Below are 24,181 nucleotides of genomic sequence, written 5' to 3' on the forward strand. Positions count from 1 at the left end.
TCTGTATTTGCTGCTACATTACTTTGCTTACTTTGCTTTGGCAGATGCACTAAGCAAAATCAGATTCTAACAGTTTGACCTCTCTCACTTCTTATGTTCTCCAGGGCATAATGAAACCCAAGATACAATCCCACAGCAGTTAATGAAGCTTAACCTCACACCCTCTTAATTACCAATGCATTACACCAACTATAGACATCATACTCCTCTCTAAGCTATTTTACAATGCTACAGAAGTACTACTGTGCTATTATTTAGCACCATAATCCAGGCTGTATGTGAAATCCCTCTTAAATAAAATCCTTTGAACCTTGCGGGTTTTAATAACTGTATAATTAATACTAAAGAATCTTAAACATTATCTATTCATGTATCAATAAATAGGTTGTTCAAAATAGCTTTATTTTAAGTGTATTTTGCAAAGCAGTTACTGCCACAGGTATGATTACAGAATGTTTGAAAGAAAAGAAAAAACTAAAGGGAGTATGACTCACAGTTGATCTCCATTTGCAATGATATTTAAATACTCAGTTTTAAAGCCACACAAATATAAGTGCTTCTTCGTTATGTTAATTTTTAGCATTTAAAGGATACCAGGTGGGCAGTCAGAAAGGGTAAATACTTTGTTTTACTAATATATTACATAATTGCTATTTTAAACAAACAAAATCAAGGAGGATTCCATTTCTTTCTGGAAAATATATTGAAGACAAGTACTATTGTTCAAGAATACAAGTGATTGGATACAGAATGTCCACCAATTTAGCTTCCCCCCCCGTACATTACTTCATTTCCATTTCCAGGTGAGACTTAGTTTTCTGAACATTCATAGTAGAGAATGGATGCCAATAGAAGATAAATCTGAATCAGAGGGGAAAAAATCCTCCCTTTCATGTATTCAAAGATGTTAACTAAATGGAAGTTTGCCAGTGACTATAGTGGATCTGTGACCAGAGAGATTGTCTCACTTTGAAAAAGTGTCTTCTCTTCAAGAGCACACATATGTAAAATCTATGGGCTAAGAATCATGTACACCTCTTTTTCATAATTTCCTGTCACTATAACTCTTTTTAAGAAAATGTAAACTAGAAATACATAGGGGAGGTTAGATTATCTCTTTTTTCTTTCAATATTCTCTGAATTAGTTCAGGAAAAATCTCAGCAGAACAGGATGAATAAAAAATAAAATAAAATAAAAAGGAGAACACCACAGTAGGAGTAACAAGGGCAGTCTGGATGAAAAAGCTGAAGGTGTCTGAGGCCCAAATCCTGAAAAAAGCTATGTACGTGCTGAGCTTTCAGGATGTCAGTAATTGCAATGACTACAAAGGGATTATTCATATGCTTAAAGTTAAACATGTGTTTAAATCTTTGTAGGATTAGAGCCATAGAGAAAGTGTTTTTCCTTATTTCCCTCATTATTACTAAAATGATAATGTACATGGTATAAATAATCACTTCAAGAAAGCATATGAATGAAGTATTTACTTCATTGTCACAAGCCATATAATACCTATTTCATCAGAAAAAAGTGTGACAGCTCAGTTTTCCACTGTGTTGATCACTGCAGGTAGGAATGCTTTTTTGCAAATTGTTTGAATTTTTATTGGAAACAAATATTGTCCCTCTGCCTGAGTGGCAGTACTGCCCTTATTATCATCATTTTTGGTTAATCCATTTATTTTTATTTAAAACTTGGTGAGAACTGAATCACAGATTTCAAGGCCAAAAGGGACCATTATGATCATCACTATGATGACCTTGCTGTAAAAAATGATTAGGTAAGATTGAGGTCATCTGAAATTAATGCACATGCCATTTGGCAAAACTGCTGCAGGATGAATAGTGTTGATCTAAACAGATTTTTAAAAAGTTTACACAGGACATTTTGAGGTAAACGAGTAGCACGAGTTATATTGCATCAATTGAACAGGCCAATTCTGAAAAGTTTGAATTTAAAATACAACTTAGTAACCTTTCAACATTTAATACTTAAATAAAACGCTGACCTAAATGTTTTATTGTTTCTATAATTTGGTCTTTTAATCATATTTTTTAGTTTATGTTTGGTAAGAATGTGTAATAATATGCTCAGCAATTACGTAAGTGATTCAATATTCTTGGATTTGACATTGTGATTTATAAATATCAAAATCTATAAACGAAGATCCAAAGAAAAGAAAATCCACTAAGCAATCAAATGAACAGCAATCAGGAAACCTGGAGTTTAAACCTAGACATTTCTTCTCTTAGTTTCCTTACATTGTTCGAATTATGGACTGAAACAAATCTGAACTCCTTCCTGCATGATCTTTGTTTAAAAAGGGCCTCAATGTTATTTTCCTTAAGAAAAACAAAGAACCTTTCCCCCCACTTTCACACTCATGCATTCCGTTTCACCTTCTAACAGTAGTACCTGGAATTAGATTTCTATATATGCGATAAACGTAATTGCTTACTATTGGCACTTGGAACCAAATAGCATATGGGACCTTTATCTTCACTTCTTCAGCAGCATGTTGCCATAGTTTTATGTAGCACTGTTATGACAGTGCAACCTTGTGTATTTGGCTGAGATGCACAATCTACTTAAGTCAGTAAGGTTTCAGAAGCATAACTCGTTACTAAAGATGTGAATGTGGAAATTCAGGGAGGAGAGAAGAAGTGGCATGCTCAAAAGAGCCTTAGAATTGAGAAGGTAGAACCTTTCCTATAAGCAGGAACTCTGGAGATGTATCAGCTGGGTCACTTTATAAGTTCATGCAATTTGAAAAGTATCGTCAGTCATCAAAATCTGCTTGTACACATTTTCCAATGATTCAGTGTATTTGATGTGCATCAAAATAATGACAACTAAAATGCCATCTTCTGAAGTAAACATGTATCCTTACTTTCATGCAGAGATCCTTTGGAATAGCAGACAGTGCAGACCACCATATTAAGTTAGGACATATAAATCCTAAAGAGATTAATTTGGAAGTCCTGGGCACCAGTCAGATTTCAGATTTGTCAAAGAGTACTCTTCCTTTAGATTAAAAGCTGTTTTAGCTGTATTTATTGGTTTGTCCACAAGGGGAAAATTTACTGGTATAGTTATATTGCAATAGTTTTAATTGTGTAACTCCTCATGTGGGCACTTAATGTGTTTTTTCCCTGGTTTAGCATATGTTGCTTTCGAAGCATATGCTAAAAGGCACTCATTCTGCAATAAAACTATCCACATGGGGAGCTGTTCTGATATAATCATAGTGATACAGCTATCCCAATAAATTTCTGCATGAAGACAAACCCTATGAAATCTCCAGTCTATGCCAAAGAAAGCAGTCTTTTTGTTCAATCAACACCAAGTAACCAAGTATTTTCAGATTTTTGCCCACTATATCTTCAATGTCCATTTCCTAGCCTGGATAAAAATCTTATTTAGTTTTAATTAAGGACTATAACAGTACTTCCACATAGTAACTGTGGGTGGGGTTTGCAGCTTGTGAAGATATACCTGTGTTAGATTCACTCCTATTTTTAGCTAACTACATAGATAACAGATAGTGCAGGTACGTCTACATGAGCCACAAATCACGCCTGCAGCTGCAGCATAGATATAAAGATGCCCTCATGTAAATGAGCTTTGTAAGTGCTCGGAGATATTGGGGGATAGGAGGAACAAGGAATGTAGTGAATCCAGAGCAGATTAGATATTTTTTAAGAGACCAGGCAATAGAGACATGCAAATAGATACCTTTGAGATTTCTGTGTGTTCTTGGACCGATAGCTCAGCAAATCTGGGAGAGGAGGCAAAGATTGCTTTAGGCCACCTTTCAGTTCATTATTCCCTGGGGCTGCCAGGAGTCACTTCAGTCTCAAACCTAACTTAGAGCAGATGCAGAGCTGTTCTATTTCCATTGGCTGCAGTGGCCTCCAAAGGGCTATTCAACAGATGGAGGGGGGAAATAAGTCAGTGAAACAGGGGTTGGTTGCGTAGAGTCAGTTACAACAGATTTACATTGCCTTGGGATTCTCCAGTTCATTTGCATGATTTTTCACTTCAGCTGTTTGAATACTGATAAAACAACAGGAAACAGAACACACACCCATAAGAAGTTATGTCTAACAAATCCCTGATACGGACTGCTAAAATAACTCCACCAAAGCGTCCTCATGTTGGTTTCTAATCATTTACAAAAGGTGTAAAGAAACAGAATTAGAGTTGATAATCACTAATCTATAGGTTTCCCAACAAGATATCCTTTTTAAAAAAATTACTGTATACTACTGCATACAAAGGGAGAACAGTGTTTTTATTTTATAGGTACAATTACCATCAAGGTAGAATTAAACAAAATTAAAATACTTGTAAACTTATCAAGCATTGGGGGAAATGTGAGTTGGAACCAGGATTTAATAGAAATTTCATAATTATAGCAATTAGGTTTTGGAAAAATCCTCTTATGCCATCCAGTCCACCTCGTTTTCAGGGTTGATGGCTCTTTGTAGCATAGCTTCAAACCAAGATTTTCAAAAATAAGGATCCTGATTTTCAGAAGATGCTGAACTTCCTCCCTCTTAAAATTAAACCTCTTTGAGGGATCTCAAATTGGATATCTTAAATCATTAAGTACTTTTGATAATGTTGGCTTTAGTGCTTTCTCCAGCCTAATTTTAAATAGGTCAAATAATTAGAAGTGGTGAAAGTGCTTACAGTAACTCTTCCATACGGTCTAGTGTTTTATTCACCAAGATATTTGTACTGCCATTCAATCTAAAGCTTTCTTGAGCTGCTTAGGCACAATTTTTTAGGTATTTTTAGACTATTTGAAATAATCATTCTACTTCCTTGTTAATACCTTATATTTCTTTCTTTTAATCTCTTTTAGAATCAGTGCTTCCCCATTCTCGATGCTCTTCTATGAATTCTCTTTAATTTATAGACATGTCTGATAAAGAAATGGGCGAGAGAGAGAGCAAGGGTGGAGTGAAACTACTTAAGTGAAGAGACTGAAAATGGAACAAGACAGTGATTCAAGTCCTTTGGTGATAGAGAAGGCAAAGCATGCAAGAACGGAAGGAAGCTTCCTGAATTAGAAACCTCTTCTTAAGGATATACATGCCAGAGCAGAAGAAATGCGATCATGTGGGCCTCACCAGTGGTGAAAAATGTAAATATATCCAAATCATGCATCTTTGAGTGCTTTAGGTGGCGAGGGAAAAAAAGGAAAAGAATGACAGAAAACCAAGGAGTATCAGAAGATTGTAGAAAATGTGGCACTAGATTTAAAAAAAGAAGAAAAGAAAGAAATCAGAAACCCTGGTGATCCTACAAATCTAGCCTCAATTCATAGTAAAACATCAAAAGAAATACTTAGAGAAACAAAGTCATTCAACACATAGAGATTAACCAAATCATAAGGAACAAACTGGATGAGTCAGGAACAAACCATGTTAAACACGAGGGTTTTTTTTCAATAAAATAGCAATACAAGGTGCTGAAAAGAACTGCAACAAATGTAGTATCTGGATTTTGGCGCTGCATTTGATACAATGTCACAATCATACTTACAAAATAAACATAAATTAGCTCAAATACAACACTTAATTCTTGATTTCTTTTATACCAGTTTTTATTCCCCTTTTTTAAAAGCAATTATCCTATTCCTTCAATTGAAAAATTACTAAAGCAAATGGATTTTCACCTATTCTATTATTCATAGATTACCAAATTACAAACTTTATTAGTTTTATTTAAAAAAACGTTATGATGACATTTGGACTATTTTCATAGAGCCGTTTGCTTTGTTTAATTTTTGGTTCATTCTATTTTTTGCACTTTATTATATACCTTATATGTATTCTAGGGAAAGGATGGGTGGGGGGAAACAAGAAAAGAAAGTAAAAAGAAAAAACAAAGGAAGAGAGAGGGAGGCAAGGGGGAAGAGAAGGAAAGAATGGGGAGAAGGAAGGAAGGATAAAGAGAAGCAAGAAGGACAAGTGAATCTAGGCTGAAGAGAAGCAACTGTGAGGAGGCGGTGGGAAGCGGCTGGTGCAAGTAGCCAGTTGGCACATGAGAAGAACGATGACAATAGAACTGTAGAAAACAGTTTGACGACATCATCTGTGTCCAAATATGCCTGCTGCTGAAAATGCTTCTGCAGCAGTGTCTCTGATTGGCTTTACCATGTAGTTTCTTTCTTTCCTGAGTCCATATAGCTAGAGGGTAAAGATGGGGTCCTAATAACCCTTCCCTACCCTTAATTATAGAGGTATCTTCCCCACACAGTTCTGGGCTGGAAGGTCATTGTGGGGAAGGGGTAGCCCCCAGCTGGGTCTCATCTTTCTTTTCCCCCATGCGCTGCAGTGTTTGCTGAAAGGACTTCAAGCTGGCTTGAATCTAGGACTCCCAGGTTGGTACTACCCATTGGTGTTACTTCTAGTATATTTTTAACAGTGGTTTACTTTTCAAATCTGTCCTACCCTGACACATACTATATAGATTGGCGTAATAAACTGATTGGATTTTTAGAATATGGCAATTGCAGTGAAAGAAGAGAATGGGTCTAAAACACAAACAAAATATTTCATTTTTCCCCCCAGGGTTACATATAAAAACTTTAATTTCAAGCTTAACTTTACTCATTTTTCAGTAACAAATTGTATTAAACACATTAAAATGTAAAATGGCAATTTCACATTCCCACTGTAATCAAGTTCAACAAAGGTTTGACTCAGTCTTTTATTTTATGATTTCTTACATAATGGAAGTGAAGTATACCATAATAAATCTTCCAACACAAACTCCTAACACTATGTACACTTATGGTGGAGAGTTGTCTTTTAGATAAGTGTATTGACTGAACAGAAATGCTCTGAAATGTTTAAAATATCCTGTTGAAAACATCATGTATATTGTTCTATAGGATTTTCTAGAGGGGTGTAATTTTTAGTGTTACATCTTTAATGCTGACTTCCTGAAGGAGCTTTGACTACAATAGGCATGAATATGTTTTGAAAAGGATGATGGATAAATTGCTGGGTGGTAATATAATATATCTTCGGCAGCTGATGGGGGCTTTTTATCCTCTACTTGTCTTTTAGTTATACAGTTTTAAGATAATTATGGTCTAAAAGATTGCCTTTTCCCCTTTCAAGTACCAGCAATATTTGTCTTGGTTATAGGTTCAAGAAACACCCAATCATATATCATAAAATTAATGCAAGGCAATTACAGCATTTAACATTGCACTGTAGATATAAATGTTCTTAATATCCTTGTTTTGGTGAATCATTTGCTGGGTTAGTTGATGGTGACAGGTTTTTAAAATGCAATAGTTTACTGAAATATTCGTTAAAACTATAGTACGCTGAAATCATTGCCTGAATTTTATCTAAAGAAAACTAACCTAGTTTGTATAACTCATTGTTTAAGAGAGTTAAAATCTTTGTCTTTCCACTCCTTGTACTCCTTGTGCACTCTACAATCCCCACATTATTTGAAGGTTGGTTGAACAAAATTCTTAGTTAAACAAATGTTGGAATACCATTAAAATAAACTAAATATCAAAGGCCCTAAAACTGAGATATCCCTCAAAATGCATTCACAGGAAAATTTCTAATGAAGTTTCTTTGTATGATTCACAAATGAAACTGTACTTTGAATGAAAAACCAATGTTTAAAGATAAGAAATGCTGACATTAAATAATCATCATGTTTTCCGTAACTCTCCCTCCCCTTTCTAATAAATAAGGGTAGTACAGAATAATATATACTGACTTAAAACACTGAAATATAAAATGAAGAATTGTTAATGGTAAGATTAAGAGCTTTGATAATTACAAATCAGTAAAAATATAGCTATGTATAGTGAATGAGCACAAATGAGGTAATATTTAGGCCAAGGCTTTGGCAGGCATAAGCGTGGTTTTGCCAATTCTTTTACACAGAATTACTAATCTGCTTAAAATGATATTGTGACAGAACAAAGGTAACACATACTGGAAGAAGTAAGTAAAAGATACACAAAGATATAATGATAAATAAAAACCTCCTTTCTCTGGGAAAACCCAAAACAGTAACATGATCCAGAAACTGCAAATCCAGCAGGAAAAATACTGAAGTTGGGTAATTGAAGCTTGTGCATGGGTAATGTATGGGTTACCTAAATTCCAAAAGGTTGACGAATTAAAAGCTACTTGGATAAAGATTAAGTAATCTGTAACATAGAAATGTATAAAAAGTCTATGTGAACATGGGCCCGAACTGAAGAAACACCAAACCAGAAACTGGAGAATGGGACAGAAGGACCAGATCATGGGATCAGAGAAAGTGAAGACTATCATGGAAGGTGGAAAAACTTCCCAGTGCCTCAGAATGTGGTAACTTGGGCCCATTTACCAGTTTTGTCTTGTTTGTTATAAAATATATGTCCAGACACTAAAAGTGACAATAATTCTGTCTGAAATCATACAGAGACAAAAATTAACCCTAAACTGGGTGGATTTGTGACTCAGTTTCCCAACTTTTATCCCCAGCAACGAAAGTCAAATATGCTATCCTGCAAAGTTTGACTTTTTTATGAGCTCCAGTCATGAGCAGCCAGAGGTTCCAGAGGAAAGGACCTCTACTCCAAAGTACCTGAAGGCCCTTTCTTCCAAAAGCTAAGCAAGTCAGTTTTTATGAAAAGTCTTAAGTTTCCTGAGCATTAGAAACCCAAATACATTTTTGGCCACAGAGCAAAGGGGATTTGAATGCAGTGGCTGAGAAGGCTCCTACTGAATATATGTATCCCCAAACTGTGCCCCACACTCTACTTCTGAGCCAGTGAGTGGTTGCCAGTAATGCCACTCCCAAGCTGACTTCCTAATAGTACCAATATAGTTCATGTAAGTAATGCATCCTGACCTCCAGTTACGGCTTTATCCTACTAGGTACAGAGCTCTATGGCTCCCATTGACATCAATGGGATGTGTTTTGTGGAACCAAAGCCAGAGCGCTTAGGACATTTCAGGATCAATCCCTAAATGCAGTCACTGAAGCACACATATATAGATAATGCATTTCAAAAGAGATATACATAGCAGAAGCACAAAGTGTAGCACTTTAAGTTTTTGCACATTTACTGAGGTCTGCAAGGATTTTTTAAGCAAGGGAGGAACTCACTATTCAAAGAAGTAGCAAAACTGTATACAAACCGCTATCACAAAAACCCATAGTTCTTTTTTTCCCCATTTGTTTAATATTTTGCCAAGTACTCAGTTATAGCAATTTTTGGTGTTCTTTATTATTGTAATAAAAACAACGTTTTTCTAAAAATGAGATTGAAAGGTTGTCAGTGTCTCTTTACCTTTTTTTGTTTGTTTGTTTATATATATCGTATTAAAAACTCTGAAAAATTAAAATATCTGGTGTATAACTTTTAAGGAATTTCTGGTAGGAACCAGGAAGGCATTTCTGCCAAAAACTTGCATAAGTTACAGGGATGAGAGAATACTGATATATTCCATGACAGAGATTTCTTTTAAAAATGCGGTAAAATGTACTTAAAGAACATAATAAAAAAGTAATAGTAATGAATATTTACTTTAGCTAGTCCATTCTAAGATATATTAAAGTTAGTTAATTGGATAATTCCATGTCAGTGAGAGAATTTACTGTAGAGATTAGATGGTTCATAGCCATGAACAAGTCAATGTGCTTGACTTTTACCATCAGTTTAAAATTTAAGAGCATTAAATACATTAGAAGTATAGATTTTGTCAGGTAAATTAAATGTTATAATTAACCCAAAATGTCATGTTCTAGATAATACATTATAAACACAAGAACAAATTTAAAAAATTCCATCTACAACAGCATTTCTCTCTCAGGTTGAAAAAACCAAGGCCACTGCACAAAACCATTAGATTTTCATAGAAGCAATTATATCATGTCACTGAGAATCCATTTTTTTAAGTGCTCAAGATAATACTTAATGGACATAATGACACTAGAATATATGCTTTAGTAAAGGGAAAAGAAAAATAGTAGTTTAGTCCTGAGACAGAATCCCTCAAGAATTTAAGCCGGAGTACTTGTGTCATGTAAAGCCAGTAAATTACAGATACATTTCAAGGGCTATTTTTTAACATTTGAAGTGTTAAGAAATGGAAATGTATTAACATGGAAATTTCATAAGATTGTCTATATAATTCAAGCCTTTTTGCAGTTTTGACTAGTTTTTGATTAAAAGCTAGCTAGTTTTCCTTTATAATGAGCAAGTTACAGCTGACTCATAGGAAATAAAAATATGGAACTATAGATCACTAAAAATGTGGGTGAAAAGAGAGCGAAAAAAAAAAAGCCCCCCCTCCCATCCTGCAAATAATTAAGCACACAAGTAACTTCATGAAAGTGAATAGCCCCATTGAGTTCAATGGGATTAGCTGTGTTCAAAAGTGTCTACAGGATTAGGGTTTATGGGCCAGATTCAAAGCCCAATGAAGTCAATGGGAATTTTTCCACTGACTTAAGGTTTGATCCAAAGCCCATTGAAATGACTGATTACAAAATATTTATAGTGGAAAGAAAGCTCTCAGCTTCTTGTTTGAATATATAGGTCAAAAATCTATATATTTCAAGGTGTCTCAATAGTATTTCATTTCTATTTTCCTAGATATAAACACAAGAAACAGCAGCTATGTGATTGTGAGAGACACACCAAACTTTTTCAAACTATTTTGAAATTCGCTATATATAACAGATAAGTTAATACATTGTTTATAATTTCATTTAATAAATTGGTGTGTATAATATAGAATACATATTTTAAAACATTGTCAATCAAGAGATTAATTTTACTTTGTAAACAGATTTGTAAAAACACATTCTGGATTAATAAACTATAATGTAATGTATCAATTTATTTTTACCTTTAAAATGTCAGCAGGATCCTCTTTAGCAGAAGCAACAAACAATTTATGTCCACAGACTATTCCCTCAGCGAGAAAATACTTGAGCAACAGGTTGGAGTAAATACCGTATTTATCTTCCTCTGTGGAAATAGAGGAATTTTTGTTAGTCATAAAATGCAAGTGTCTGTGTGTGTCCCACCTTTCCCACCCATGTTTCCGCAAACACTGTACAAATGCCCTTTGAGTACCTATTCAGGTCTGCCTCCTCCCATAAGTATGCTGATCCAGCGAGAACTCCAGCAGCATGAGCTAAGCAAGATGAATCCAAAGCTTTAAATGTATGACTCAATGAGAGGCTGTATTTTTGATTTTTCAGGCTAGAAAAAGGCATAGCTATGGCACTCTAGACACATCCTGACATACATTAGGTCCACATCCCAGAAGCATCCACCATCTGAAGACAAGAACCAGGCCTTCTTCACAATTCAGTTTCCCACCAATATCAACTAATTTGAAGTTGCAATAGCTCAAAGAACTTCTCAACTGCTCCCTCACCTAATGCTTCTACCTTTTTGGGTCATCAGGAAAGCAAAAGATCAAACTATGTCTCTCTCTCTCTCTCATGCATGGTAGAACTATATGCTACTCATCAAGTTGTCATGGCTTTTTATAAAATTATATGACATTTCACAAGCATAAATGACACATACCAGCTACTGTAATAAGAAATGGCATCTCTCTATACACTTACCATTTTCCCATCAGTATTTGTGTCTATGGTGCCAAAACAGTTCAATTCCATATAGCAGTTCTCACACCCTAAATGTGTGTAAATGCACACTCAAGAACAGCAAATAGACATGGAAGCATTTATATAAAACATAAGCCTCTAGAAATTTAATCTTTAAAAGCATTTTTAATTGGCAAAATAACTTCAGGTTGACAATTTGTTGTCACTCTATGTAAACTAAACATATGAAAATCAAGGACAAGATCAGAAGCATGTGTGTTTGTAGGTTTTTTCCCCAGAGGAGCTAGTGAACAAGAGCAGCATACAGGGGAGTTTTGAGAGGTTCTCCAGGTGAAGGAAGGGCAATTATACAATACCCTTGGGGTGAGTTTGTCATCATTTGTTGTTGTTGTGTGCTTGCTGCCTGCCATGTGCCTGACTGACTGAAATGTCTAGTGTGGTCTGTTTTTTTTGGGGGGGAGGGCATGTGCTACACCTTGATAAAGTACAGATAGGAGCTGAAGAGAAAACCAAAAAACCCCAACCAAACAAAAAGGAGTCCCATTCAATTACATCACTTGAACGCAGAAAACTAAACATTGACATTTTTTGTAACTGCTTATATACAAATGCAAGTCTAAATGCTGAGATGAGTGAACTTGAGTGCCAATTATTAAATGAGGATATTGATATATTTAGGCATCGCAGAAAGTTGGTGGAATGATGATAATCAATAGGACACAGTAATACCAGCGTACAAAACAAATAGGAATGGACAGAATAGGTCATGATGGTGGGGGAGTGGCACTACATGTGAAAGAAAGCAGTCAACTACAGAATAATCTTAAAGGAATCAAACTGTAGCACATAATCTCTATAGATAATTATTTTCTATGCTTGAATAAAAAAGAGCATAGCAGTAGAAATATACTACCATCCACCTGACCAGGATGGTGATGGTGATTTTGAAATGCTCAGGGAGATTAGAGAGACTATAAAAACAGAAATCTCAATAATAATGTGGAATTTAAACTATCCTTATATTGACTGGGTACATGTCACCTCAGGACAGGATGCAGAAATAAAATTTCTAGACACAATTAAGGACTGCTTCTTGGAGCAGTTAGACCTGGAACCCACAAAGGGAGAGGCAATTCTTGGTTTAGTCCTTAAGCAAAGTAAGTAGTCATGCAATAAAAGGGAAGGTCTTCTCATGGATTGGTAACTGGCTAAAAGATAGGAAACAGAGGATAGGAATAAATGGATAGTTTTCACAATGGAGAGAGGTATATAGCAAGATCTCCCATGGATCTTTTCTTGGACCAATGCTGTTCAACATATTCATAAATTATCTGGAAAAAAGGTAAACAGTGAGGTTGCAAAGTTTGCAGATGATAAAAAATTAATCAAGATAGTTAAGCCCAAACCAGACTGCGAAGAGTTACAAAGGGATCTCACAAAACTGGGTGACTGCGCAACAAGTGTTGATAAATTCACATTGGAAAACATATTGCAACTATACATACAAAATTAACTGTTTTACCACTCAAAATAGAGATCTTGGAGTCATTATAGGTAGTTCTCTGCAAACATCTGATCAATGTGCAGCAGCAGTCAAAAAAGCTAAAATTGTTAGGAACCATTATGACAGGGATAGATAGGACAGTAAGTATCATAATGCCCCTACATAAAGCCAGAGTATGCCCATGTTGAATACTGCATGCAGTTCTGGTAGTCCCATCTCAAAAAAAAAAAAAAAAAAAAAAAAGAGAAAAATTAGAATTGGAAAAGGTACAGAGACAGGCAACAAAAAATGATCAGGGATATGGTAAAGTTTTCACCTGAGGAGAAATTAAAAAGACGGACTGTGCAGCTTTGAAAGGAGACAACCAAGGTGGGATATGCTAGAGTCCTATAAAATCATGAATGGAGTGAAGAAAAAGTGTTATTTACCTTTCACATAACAGCAGAACTAAGGGGCAACCAAATAAGTTAATAGACGGCAGGTTTAAAAACAAACACAAGGAAGTACTTCTTCACACAATGAACAATCAGCCAGTAGAACTCATTGTCGAAGATGTTGTGAAGGCTAAAACTATAACTAAGTTAGTTCATGGAGGATAGGTCCATCAATGGCTATTAGCCAAAATGGTCAGGGATGCAACTGGTTGTCTTTAAACCTCTGACTGTCAGATGCTGTCTTCCAACACCTGGAAGATGCTGTCTTCCAACACCTCCGAGGTATTGGCCACTGTTGGAAGACAGGATACTGGGCTAGATGGATCACTGGTCTGACCCAATATGGCCATTCTTATATTAAGTGTAATAACGTTAAAAGATACACTGGATGGAATCCTGGTCCCATGAAGTCAATGGCAAAATTTTCATTGACTTCAAAAAAGAAAAAAGGTCTGAATTTCACTCAGTATGTAAAACAATTCCTTTATCCGAGCTTCTCTGTGTTGTTAGCTAAGCAGCTGAATTTACTAAAATGAAAATGAGACAAAGTCTCATTTGGTTTCACGTGACTAAAACAGCATCTACCATAACTTCAAATTAAGATTGAGGCAGTAAGAATAAATGTCAACTTTTCAAAATGTGAATAATTTCTGATTTTCTACATTTTTAGAAAATACACACACAGCAATGTTTACTTCCGGTGTAAATAAAACCAACACATTTTCCAATAAAGCTACCAGTTTAATTCAAAACACATGGAACTTTAGATTACACACTTTATTGCAACATAACTATCAATTAAAGAAGTCTGAAATATTTTCTTCAGGAAAAAAAGATGTGACAACTTCTCAACATATTTAGTAGTCGAGTCCTCCCTTCACTAATACAACTGCTGGAAAATAAGAAAAATCCTGATGTCATATGGTAATATGGCTTTACCTATGGAACATGAGAGGACAAATAACCAATTCCTTGTAATATGGATACCATTCTTCCTCATTCTGTCTAGGTTACATGCAAGAACTGCCTTCACCCTCCCCACCAAAAAAAAAAAAACCCACAAAAACCAACCCCAAAACACACACCAAACAACCAAGAAGTTGGAAATAAGAAGTTTCCATTATGTTCCTCATTATTTAGATATTAAAAAAAAGTAAAACAAAGGAAACACCACATTAAGATGTGCCAAAATAATGTCTTATGGAAACTAGGAGGCAAAAGAAACTAATGAGATGCAAGAGGAAAGAAGGAGTGGTTGGGAAGGAAAGAAATAAAGGACACTGGGGGAGGGGGAGAGAACAAAATAGGGATGACAAGGGGAAATAAATGGAAAGCAAATGACCATCAGAGATGACTTCAAAGAACAGTTTTGCACTGCGAAACTTTTGTTGGCAGACACAGGAATTGCCATTTCTAATGATTTGGTTGAAAAAAAAAACCCCATACAAAATGCCGAACCCAACCCCAAGACTACAAACATCTTTAGAATACACTGTAAAAGCGATTAATGGTTTTGCTAAAAGTTTTCCCAATTCTCAATGGACCATAGCATAAGGCAAAAGGTCATTCCAACAGGATATATATGTTTCCTGACTTTTAAATTTTATGTTAGAAAGACTCGTAGATAAAAACTTTAATTTTTAACTTTGGAATCTTGGGAGAAAAAATTCTGAAGATACAGTTTCAAGAAAGGCTTGAATGTGGTTATAAACAGATGAGGAAAGACAAGTTTTCCCTTTTAAACAAAACAAGTGAAGAATAAATTCTGTATCCTCTAGAGCTGAGGTCTCCATACACTTTAAGGATAAAACTGTAGGAAATATTAAATTTTAAAATCTGAGATAAGAAGATCAGAGCCAATTGGCTGATTTCCTTGGGACTCAGAGATTTATGCTGCAGGCAACTTTTGACTGTTCTGAAGGTAGGGGAGATGAGTCAAGGCACAAGCTGTGATATGAAGTGGTGACACAGAAATGAATTCCTATATAAAGCCAAAAAGAAAACAACAAGAAGGAAAATTCCTTAAATGGATACAAGTTATTAGTGTATCCAACTTGCTGTAGTGCTGGAAGGTGAGAGAGCTGCAACAACTCATGATGATTTTAGACAGAGAAATTTCCTTTGACCCTGTTAACCACGAATTAGTGTTGATATGTCATTGGCAGGCACGGATACAGTTGCCTTAATGACTTTGCTCCTTTCTCTGTGAGAAAAGCCACCAGTGAGTAGTTCTGTAAATGTTTTCTTATTCCCATAAAGGCTCTTTTATCTGAGGAATCACAAGATTGTTTGGTCGTCCCAGCTGTTCAACAGGGAAGATTTTCAAAAGCACCTAAAGGAATTTAGGAGTACAAGACATTCAATAGGACTTAATGCTCTTAAATCATAGAATCATAGAAAATCAGGACTAGAAGGGACCTCAGGAGGTCAACTAGTCTAACTCCCTGCTCAAAGCAAGACCAATCCTAACTAAATCATCCCAGTCAGGGCTTTGTCAAGCCAGGCCTTAGTCAAGCCAGGCCTTAGAGGTTAAGGATGGAGATTCCACCACCTCCCTAGGTAATGCATTTCAATGCTTCATCGTCCTCCTACTGAAAGTTTTACCTAATATCCAACCTAGACTTTTCCCCATTGCTTCTTGTTCTATCATCTGCCACCAATGAGAATAGCCTAGCTCCATCCTCTTTGGAACCCTCCCTCAAGTATTTGAAGGCTGCCCCTCACTCCTCTCTTCTGAAGACTAAAATAAGCCCAGTTCCCTTAGCCTCTCCTCATAAGTCATATGCTTCAGCCCCCTAATCATTTGCGTTGACCTCCACTGGACTCTCTCCAATTTGTCCATACCCTTCCTGTAGCGGGGGACCAAAAACTGGACACACTACTCCTCATGTGGCCTCACCAGTGCCAAATAGAGGGGAATAATCACTTCCCTCCATCTTCTGGCAATGCTCCTACTAATGCAGCCCAATATGCCATTAGCCTTCTTGGCAACAGGGCACACTGTTGACTCATATCCAGCTTCTTGTCCACTGTAACCCCCAAGTCCCTTTCTGCAGAACTGCTGCTTAGCCAGTCAGTCTCCAGTCTGTAGAAGTGCATGAGATTCTTCCATCCTAAATGCAGGACTCTGCACTTATCCTTGTTGAACCTCAGATTTTTTTTGGTCCAATTTTCCAATTTGTCTAAGTCACTCTGTATCCTGTCCCTGCCCTCCAGCATATCTACCACTTCCCCCAGCTTATTGTCATCTGCAGACTTGCTAAGGATGCAATCCACCCCATCATCCAGATCGTTGATGAAGATGTTGAACAAAACTGGACACAGGACTGACCCCCTGGGGTACTCCGCTTGATACCGGCTGCCAACCAGACATCGAGCCATTGATCACTACCCACTGAACCCAAAGATCTATCCAGCTTTCTATCTACCTTATAGTTCATTAATCCAACAAATACTTCTTCAATTTGCTGGCAAAAACACTGTAAGAGACCATAGTAAAAGCTTTGCTAAAGTCAAGGTATATCACTTCCACCGCTTTCCCCACATCCACAGAGCCAGGTATTTCATCATAAAAGGCAATCAGCTTGGTCAGGCATGACTTGCCCTTGGTGAATCCATGCTGACTGTTCCTGATCACCTTCCTCTCCTCCAAGTGCTTCAAAATGGATTCCTTGAGGACCTGCTCCAGATCTTTCTGGGGACTGAGATGAGGCTGACTAGTCTGTAGTTCCTTGGATCCCCATTCTTCCCTTTTTTAAAGATGGGCACTATACTTGCCTTTTACCAGTCATTCGGGACCTCCCCCAATCGCTACAAGTTTTCAAAGATAATGGCCAATGGCTCTGCAATCACAGATCCCTTAGGTACTTTTGAAAGTCTTCCATGGCATGTGTAAGAAGCCATTAATGGGGATTAATGGGATTAGTAAAAAAAAAGTAGAAGTGTATCACCTTCAATATGCAGATGATACCCAGTGCTAAGCCTCCATGCATACCAACCTGACTGATGAAGTGGAACTGTCTGCCTGAGACTTGGATTTGGGAGATTCAACTAAGATTTAAGTCAGAGAAGATTGAATCAACATTAGTAGACCCAGGTTGCTACAAGAAGCATTGGTAAGGATTACATCGGTATCCTTTATGGAGCTGCCTTTTACATCTCAAATTTGCTGTCTGAGGTGTGGTTAGATCTTTGGCTGCTCCTGGAGGCAAAAGGAAAAACCACAGCCAAGGGTGTCTCTTCCCCAAGTTAGACCTTGGGGATTGTAAGGATCATTTAAGCAAACATATTTACACGTATATTTGTTATACCAGGGTACCTGATTACAATATGTTGCATCATTTCTTATTACTACAGTACTAGAACTACAAAGAAGATGAAGGTGACACCACGATAAAAGGGTAACACAATCCCACCAACCACCACAACATCTAGGATCATGATTGGCTTTGTTGCTTCATACATTTTTCTGTGATACACTTACCACTTAAGAACTAGAGATCATTAAAGTCTGAGGAACACTTAATTCTCATAAAATTCAAAAACAATATTCTGCAAAGCAATAAGGAACTTGCAATTTAGTCCAAAAAGATAAACATTTACTCAGTGTTACAAAACATCTTAGCATTAGCTTTTCTTTTAGGCTACTTACATTGGTTTCTATCATATGGAAGGAACTTAGAGTAAAAACAGGAAAATAAACTGTCAGAGAGCAATCTAAATACAAAACACCTCAGTCTACTACAGTACTCAAAGGATTAAATGCGTCTCAGAAAGCCTTTACAAACAATGTATCCTGAATTGTTAAAGTCAGTGCATCTGTAAGGATCCTCAGTTCTTCAATTTGTCATATAGAGAATAGCTTTTTATTGATTCATTTCTAGGTCACTAAACTTTTGTTGTATTCAGATCTAAAGTGCACTCAGATAGGGTTTTTCTCATAGTATCCATTGTGCCCAGGCTTCAATAGTCACGTTACTATTCAAAAGCCATAGGAACACAGCTCTGATTTTTTAAAATTGTTTGTTACAGGTATTTCAGCAGTGTAACAATTAGCTTCTTTCATGGGTAAAATATTTTGCAAGTTTTCAACAATTTATCTGAAAACAAAAACTTATTCTAGAAATCAAAAAGGGAAATATCCCAAATTATATTTATTCCTCAAATTCATCTCCACTTGTCTCTTTTTTGGCAAGAACCACTTCTGTCCTAACAGACTATGTTGATGGGGACTGAAACTTAAGTTTGTGCTACTCAGATGAAGCCCTAGGCACTTAAGGCAGGACCCCAAATCTTTATGTTTTAGCTTTCATTCTAAACAGTACTCCCATCAGCTGCATTCATTGTGCACCTTACCTCTAGCTGCTAAGGCAGACAAGCATAGAAGAATCCTGCAGCTGCAGACTCTGTTCCTAGGTCCAATCACTGCAATTCAGACAAACAGTCCACAGCTTCCTCTACTTTTTCTGAACAAAGAGCATTTCCAAAGCTAAGTGGCAGTTGAGTAGCTAGCGAAGCGTAAAACTGCACAAGAAAGATTCTTTACCTAGAAGTTAGCCATGTTGCCTACATGGCTAAACCTCTCCTGACCCTGCAGTTTAGGAGAGCAGATAACTAGTTTATCATCATCATTCTCTGGTTTCCTCTCACAGCACCACTTTAGATTCCAAAATAGCTGACAGGAAAATATAGCTATCAATATACAGTAATGGTAACTCAGTTAAGGCCATGCTGAAACTGGTTAATAAGGAACCAATTCCCAATTCTGACTCTGTGCTTAGGATAGACTCAGTGAGCACAATAGAAATCTTATCCCTCTTTTGCATCAATTGGCTATATTTAGCACTCAGGGCACCCCTGCTGGAGAATTCACACCATTAATATTAAGAGGAAGCTACCAGCTCTTGGGAGGCACACCTACAGTGTTTTTTAGGAGCTGCCAGAGCATGAAAAGACCAATGAATAGCAAAATCAAATGTGCCAGCTGGGCATTAGCTGTAATATATACAAGTTAAGGGCAAGATCCCTAATGAAACTATAACTGATTTACACCAGGTGAGGATGTGGACGAGAGAATACAAGTAAAAGAGTATCAACTGGATACAGTTTTATGTACAAGTTATTCTTCTGAGAGGGGGCAGAGTAAAGCATTTAAAAAAAACCAAAAAAAAACCAAAAAATCCCAAAAGAAACCATCATGTGTACATCATATTTATATAAACCCTTTTAAAGTAGCATAAGGGCACTTGAAAACTTCCATAAGATAAATAGTAGCATAGTTATTTAAAAAGCAGAAAGCTATGGGGGGAAAAAATTGCAGCAATACAATATACAAATACCACTTTTTGTAGAAAAAGTAGACAGGTTTCCCTAAAGCTGTCAAAAGCCATCACAGTCCATTAGTATTGATATTTTTTTCTACAGACAATACTATAATATAGTGGTGTGACCTAAGGTGAGTCTTTGTTTAGCTACAAAACATCTCACCAAAACTGCTGCAGGTTATGAGATGTGATTGTCTTAATCATCTTCAGTATCTGAAATTCCAGTTAAAGATATTTTATTAATGTCCACAGTTACTAAGCTTGAGGGAATTTAGTCTGTGTCACTTGTATTTAATTAGCACACGCCAAAACCAGAGTTGGCAAACATATATGTTACAATATTTGGCATTTGGCCATTCTGCAGGAAGGTGAATTTTGACATCTTGTATTTTGTATAATTATATTTGGCAAATCACTGATTTGTACCTCTCCAGAGATTACCTTTTTAAACTTTTTAAAAGGTGATAAAGTCAATTATATTGACAAGTGAAGAGTACCCTTAACAGTCAGGTTAAATTGCATGTCTAACAAAAATAATAGTAGCTAATTAAAGTAGCTGAAATTGCTTCAAGGCTTAGAATGTACAAGTATAGTCCTGTCTCTAACAAAATACATGTTATGGTTTAACTTTTTTTTTAACCTGACCTCAGCTACCGAACAAAACCCTCTTATATGATAACCTTTAAAACCTTTAACTATCAGTGACCTCAACAAAAGGCAAAACAACAATAAAACTTAACTTCTTTAAAGCATGTAAGAATTTGTGCAATTCTATTCAGGTTCCTATACTATGTAAACCACTGTGTTAACTGGAGTACCTCAGAAGTACAATAGATAGTACCATCTTTAGAAATTTGGCATATAGCATGGTTAAGGTACCCGTATTTTCAAAAATAAATAAATAGATAAATCAGGACACTTGCCTGGTGATATTTTTAAAGATTTTTACACTTAAAAAAGTATGCTGTTGTCATTGCTTTTAGCTCCTGACTGAGCAGCAACAAGTACATATTCCTCAAAGTGCATGATTCTCTCCCCCACCCCAGCAACTTAGCATTCTGAATGAGTTTAACACTGAACAAGTGTTGTTACCATTCAATTTTTCAGCAAAAGAACAGTTTTGATAGTGTCATTCAACTTTTCACTTCACTCCAAAAACTGTTCACAACACTGAACACCAGTTCCACTGTTTATTTCTGGTAAACATAGTTCTACTCGATATAGCAAAACAGCTTGAACAATCAAAGTTTCACAAAACCAAATATTTTGACTAATGAAATGAAGTGGGAAGTTACAGGTGTCCCTAAAGAAGTTCCTAGGATACTGGATCATCATATGAAAAATTAGTATATATGGTCACTTTAAACATGGTAAAATAAAGAATAAATAGAATTCAGTTTAACTGGGAATCAAAATGTTCTTTACTATCAAGTAGCACTGCTGGATTATTAAACATTAAATATGTACATACTGCAAAATATTTGGCATACAGGATAGTCTAGCAACCTATATTATTGCATTTCTAAAGAACCATAATAATTAAAACAAACATTTTAATACCCTGAATCTACTATTAGTTGGTTAAATTAACCAGGATAATGGGTGTCAAATAGTGAAGATGAGCATTTAATTTGCAAAGGGAGCTAATCTTAGAGTAATGCAATTTATCCTTGCCTTAGAGAATGTTTAAAAAAAAGAATTTAACCTTTTTACTACACTTGGAATACAATGCTGAAGGACCTCCTAGGAGGTTTAACACTGACAGCTTCAATCCTGTGAAATATAAAGCTTGCCTAGACTAATCTCATGACAGGATTTTACTGTTTTTCTGTATTATTGATGAGCCATTCTAACAATCCAGTAACAATACTAACTATGCTAGCTTTAAAACCAGTTTCAAGATCTTCAGAGTATAAACACATGACAAAAGACAGTTCTTTCTTGAATGTCTTTTGTGTAACATTATTTGCTTCAGAATTGTTTTGGATTTTTTTTTTTTTTTTAATCTAAAGTGTTTGAAGTGAGATCTTACATATATTCTTTCCCACACTTCCAGATACTACCTTAATGCTAGTGACTCCTCTGTTGCTTCTTTCTTTATATCTGGTATCTAATGAGTGAACTCATAACTCATGAATGAGGATTGCTAGTCATGTACTCAGAGAAAGTCATGGAGTGAAATCTTAGCTCTACTGAAGTCCATGTGAGTTTTTCTGTTGACTTCAATGGGATTTCACTCCTTCATTTTCCTTCAGCTGATCTGATCAGATGCCTTTTCAAATCCCTTAGTAGCTTCCCATTTTACCACATCAAGTGCAACAGCCTGAACTTAATTTTCAAGTCCTGAATAATCTTGTTCTTGCCAACATTTTTGCTCTCCTTTCTTCCCACTTGTTTAGTTCCGTTATGACTTCCAGTCCTTACTGCCCTTTTCATTTACTTTTCCCACTCTATACCTTCTGCCTGCTCTCTGACTGTTTTGCTTGGAATGGCTTTTTACCTCATTCTAAAATGCCTTCTGTCTCCTCCAGCAGAAACTTCTGTAGAATCCATTTTTTTCCAGACATCCTTTAGGATTGTAGCCTAATCCTACCATTGTTTTCACACCCCAACGTGGCAGAAGTATTGTCCAGCAATTTTGCCCTTCTAGACTATAATGTCTTCAGGGCGAGGACCTTGTCTTATTATTTGTTCTGTACAATGCATGTACTTATGGCACTATAATTATAAGTTTCAGTATCTTCAGATATAACATTCTGTAACAGGCAATGGGAGAACCTAACATTATAAAGACTTTGACCTGTACCTGATACTATTGACTGCCCTTCTCAGTTACTCAGCACAGTTCTTAGAAACCTTTTTCTGCTGATTTTATTCCAGTTTCTCCACCTGTTCTTTTTTGGATTCCTCTATCACTAGTAACCTCAACATAATATTCTACGGGACACCTGCCTTGGCCTGTCATTGTTCCTATTTCTCTTGGTCATCCCTTTTCCAAATTTAGACCTGAGATAGAATATCAATTGAGAATCTACATCTGCTTAGTATTCATGACTTTCCTAGCCTTCTGCCTGCCTTAGTTTGATCAACTACTAGAGAAGGAACATGTTTTTTCCCCACTCAACACATGAAAATTTGATCTCTTACTAGCAAGTAAGGTAAGTGCACTTCAAGCCTTCCCATCCCTCTTGGCCTTTAAACATTAGTTAGAAAATCATAGACATGAAACTTGACTCTTAAAACGTAAGTATTGCTATACAATGATGATGAAATTCCATTCCAATAGTAACTCAGGAGGATGTTAAAATAGAACTACTAAAGCTAGAATTTTAAAACCAGCAACTCTGGATAACTTGCATCCAAGAGTTTTAGAAGAGCTGGCCAAGAGCTCTCTTGATCATTAATGTTGATTTTCAGTAAATCCTGGATACGTTCCAGAAGACTGGATGAAAGCTAATGTTGTGCCAGTATTTAAAGAGGGTAAAGAGGATGACCTAGATAAGTATAGGCCTGACATCAGTCCCAAGCAAAATAATAGAATTACTGATACAGTACTTGATTAATGAAGAATTAAAATTAACACCAAATCACCATGAGTTTTTATGGAAAATAGATCCTGTCAAACTAACTTGATATCTTTTTTGATGAGATTACAAATTTGGTTGATAAAAATAACAATACTGATGTAATTAACTTGTGTAAGGCATTTCAATTGGTACCATAGGACATTTGGATTCAGAAACTAGAATGTTACAAAATCAATATGGCACATGTAAAATGGATTAAAAACTGAATCAAAACATAATTCTAAATGGGGAGTCATGATTGAGTAGGTATGTTTCCAGTAGAGTCCCACAGGGATCAGTTTTTAACTATTTAATATTTTTAATCAATAATCTGGAAGAAAACAGTCATTACTAATAAAGTTTATAGATGATAAAGATAGTGGGAGTAGTAAATAAGAGGATGGTCACTGATATAGAGCAACCTGGATCATTTGGTAAACCGGAAGCAAGCAAACAATGTGTTTTAATGTAGCAAAATATGAAGTCAAATTTTAGGACAAAGAATACGGGTCATACTCACAGGATGGGGATGGTATCCCGGGAAGCAGTGACTCTGAAAAGGAGTTGGGGGCCATGGTAGATAATCAACTGAACATGAGCTCCCACTGTGAAGCTGTGACCAAAAAGGCTAATGCGATCTCTGGTTGTGTAAACAAAGGAATATCAAGTAGTAATAGGGGGTTATTTTACCTCTGTATTTGGTAATGGGGCAACTGCTACTGGAA

At 36.1% G+C, this 24,181-nt stretch overlaps 1 protein-coding gene across 3 annotated transcripts in view; it reads right to left on the reverse strand.

Annotated features, from left to right (window-relative positions):
• ELP4 (elongator acetyltransferase complex subunit 4) overlaps positions 1 to 24,181 on the reverse strand; it is a 256,406-nt gene that overhangs the window by 215,488 nt on the left and 16,737 nt on the right. For all 3 annotated transcript variants that reach the window (XM_067532071.1, XM_067532073.1, XM_067532072.1), the window contains exon 3: positions 10,897 to 11,018. In XM_067532071.1, coding sequence (XP_067388172.1) covers positions 10,897 to 11,018 — 122 coding nt within the window. The remainder of the gene's footprint in view (positions 1 to 10,896; positions 11,019 to 24,181) is intronic.

The sequence above is a fragment of the Emydura macquarii genome, unplaced genomic scaffold (assembly GCF_026122565.2).
Source record: "Emydura macquarii macquarii isolate MOO-44397 ecotype Brisbane River unplaced genomic scaffold, CSIRO-AGI_Emac_v2 contig_3240, whole genome shotgun sequence".
Lineage (NCBI taxonomy): Eukaryota > Metazoa > Chordata > Testudines > Chelidae > Emydura > Emydura macquarii.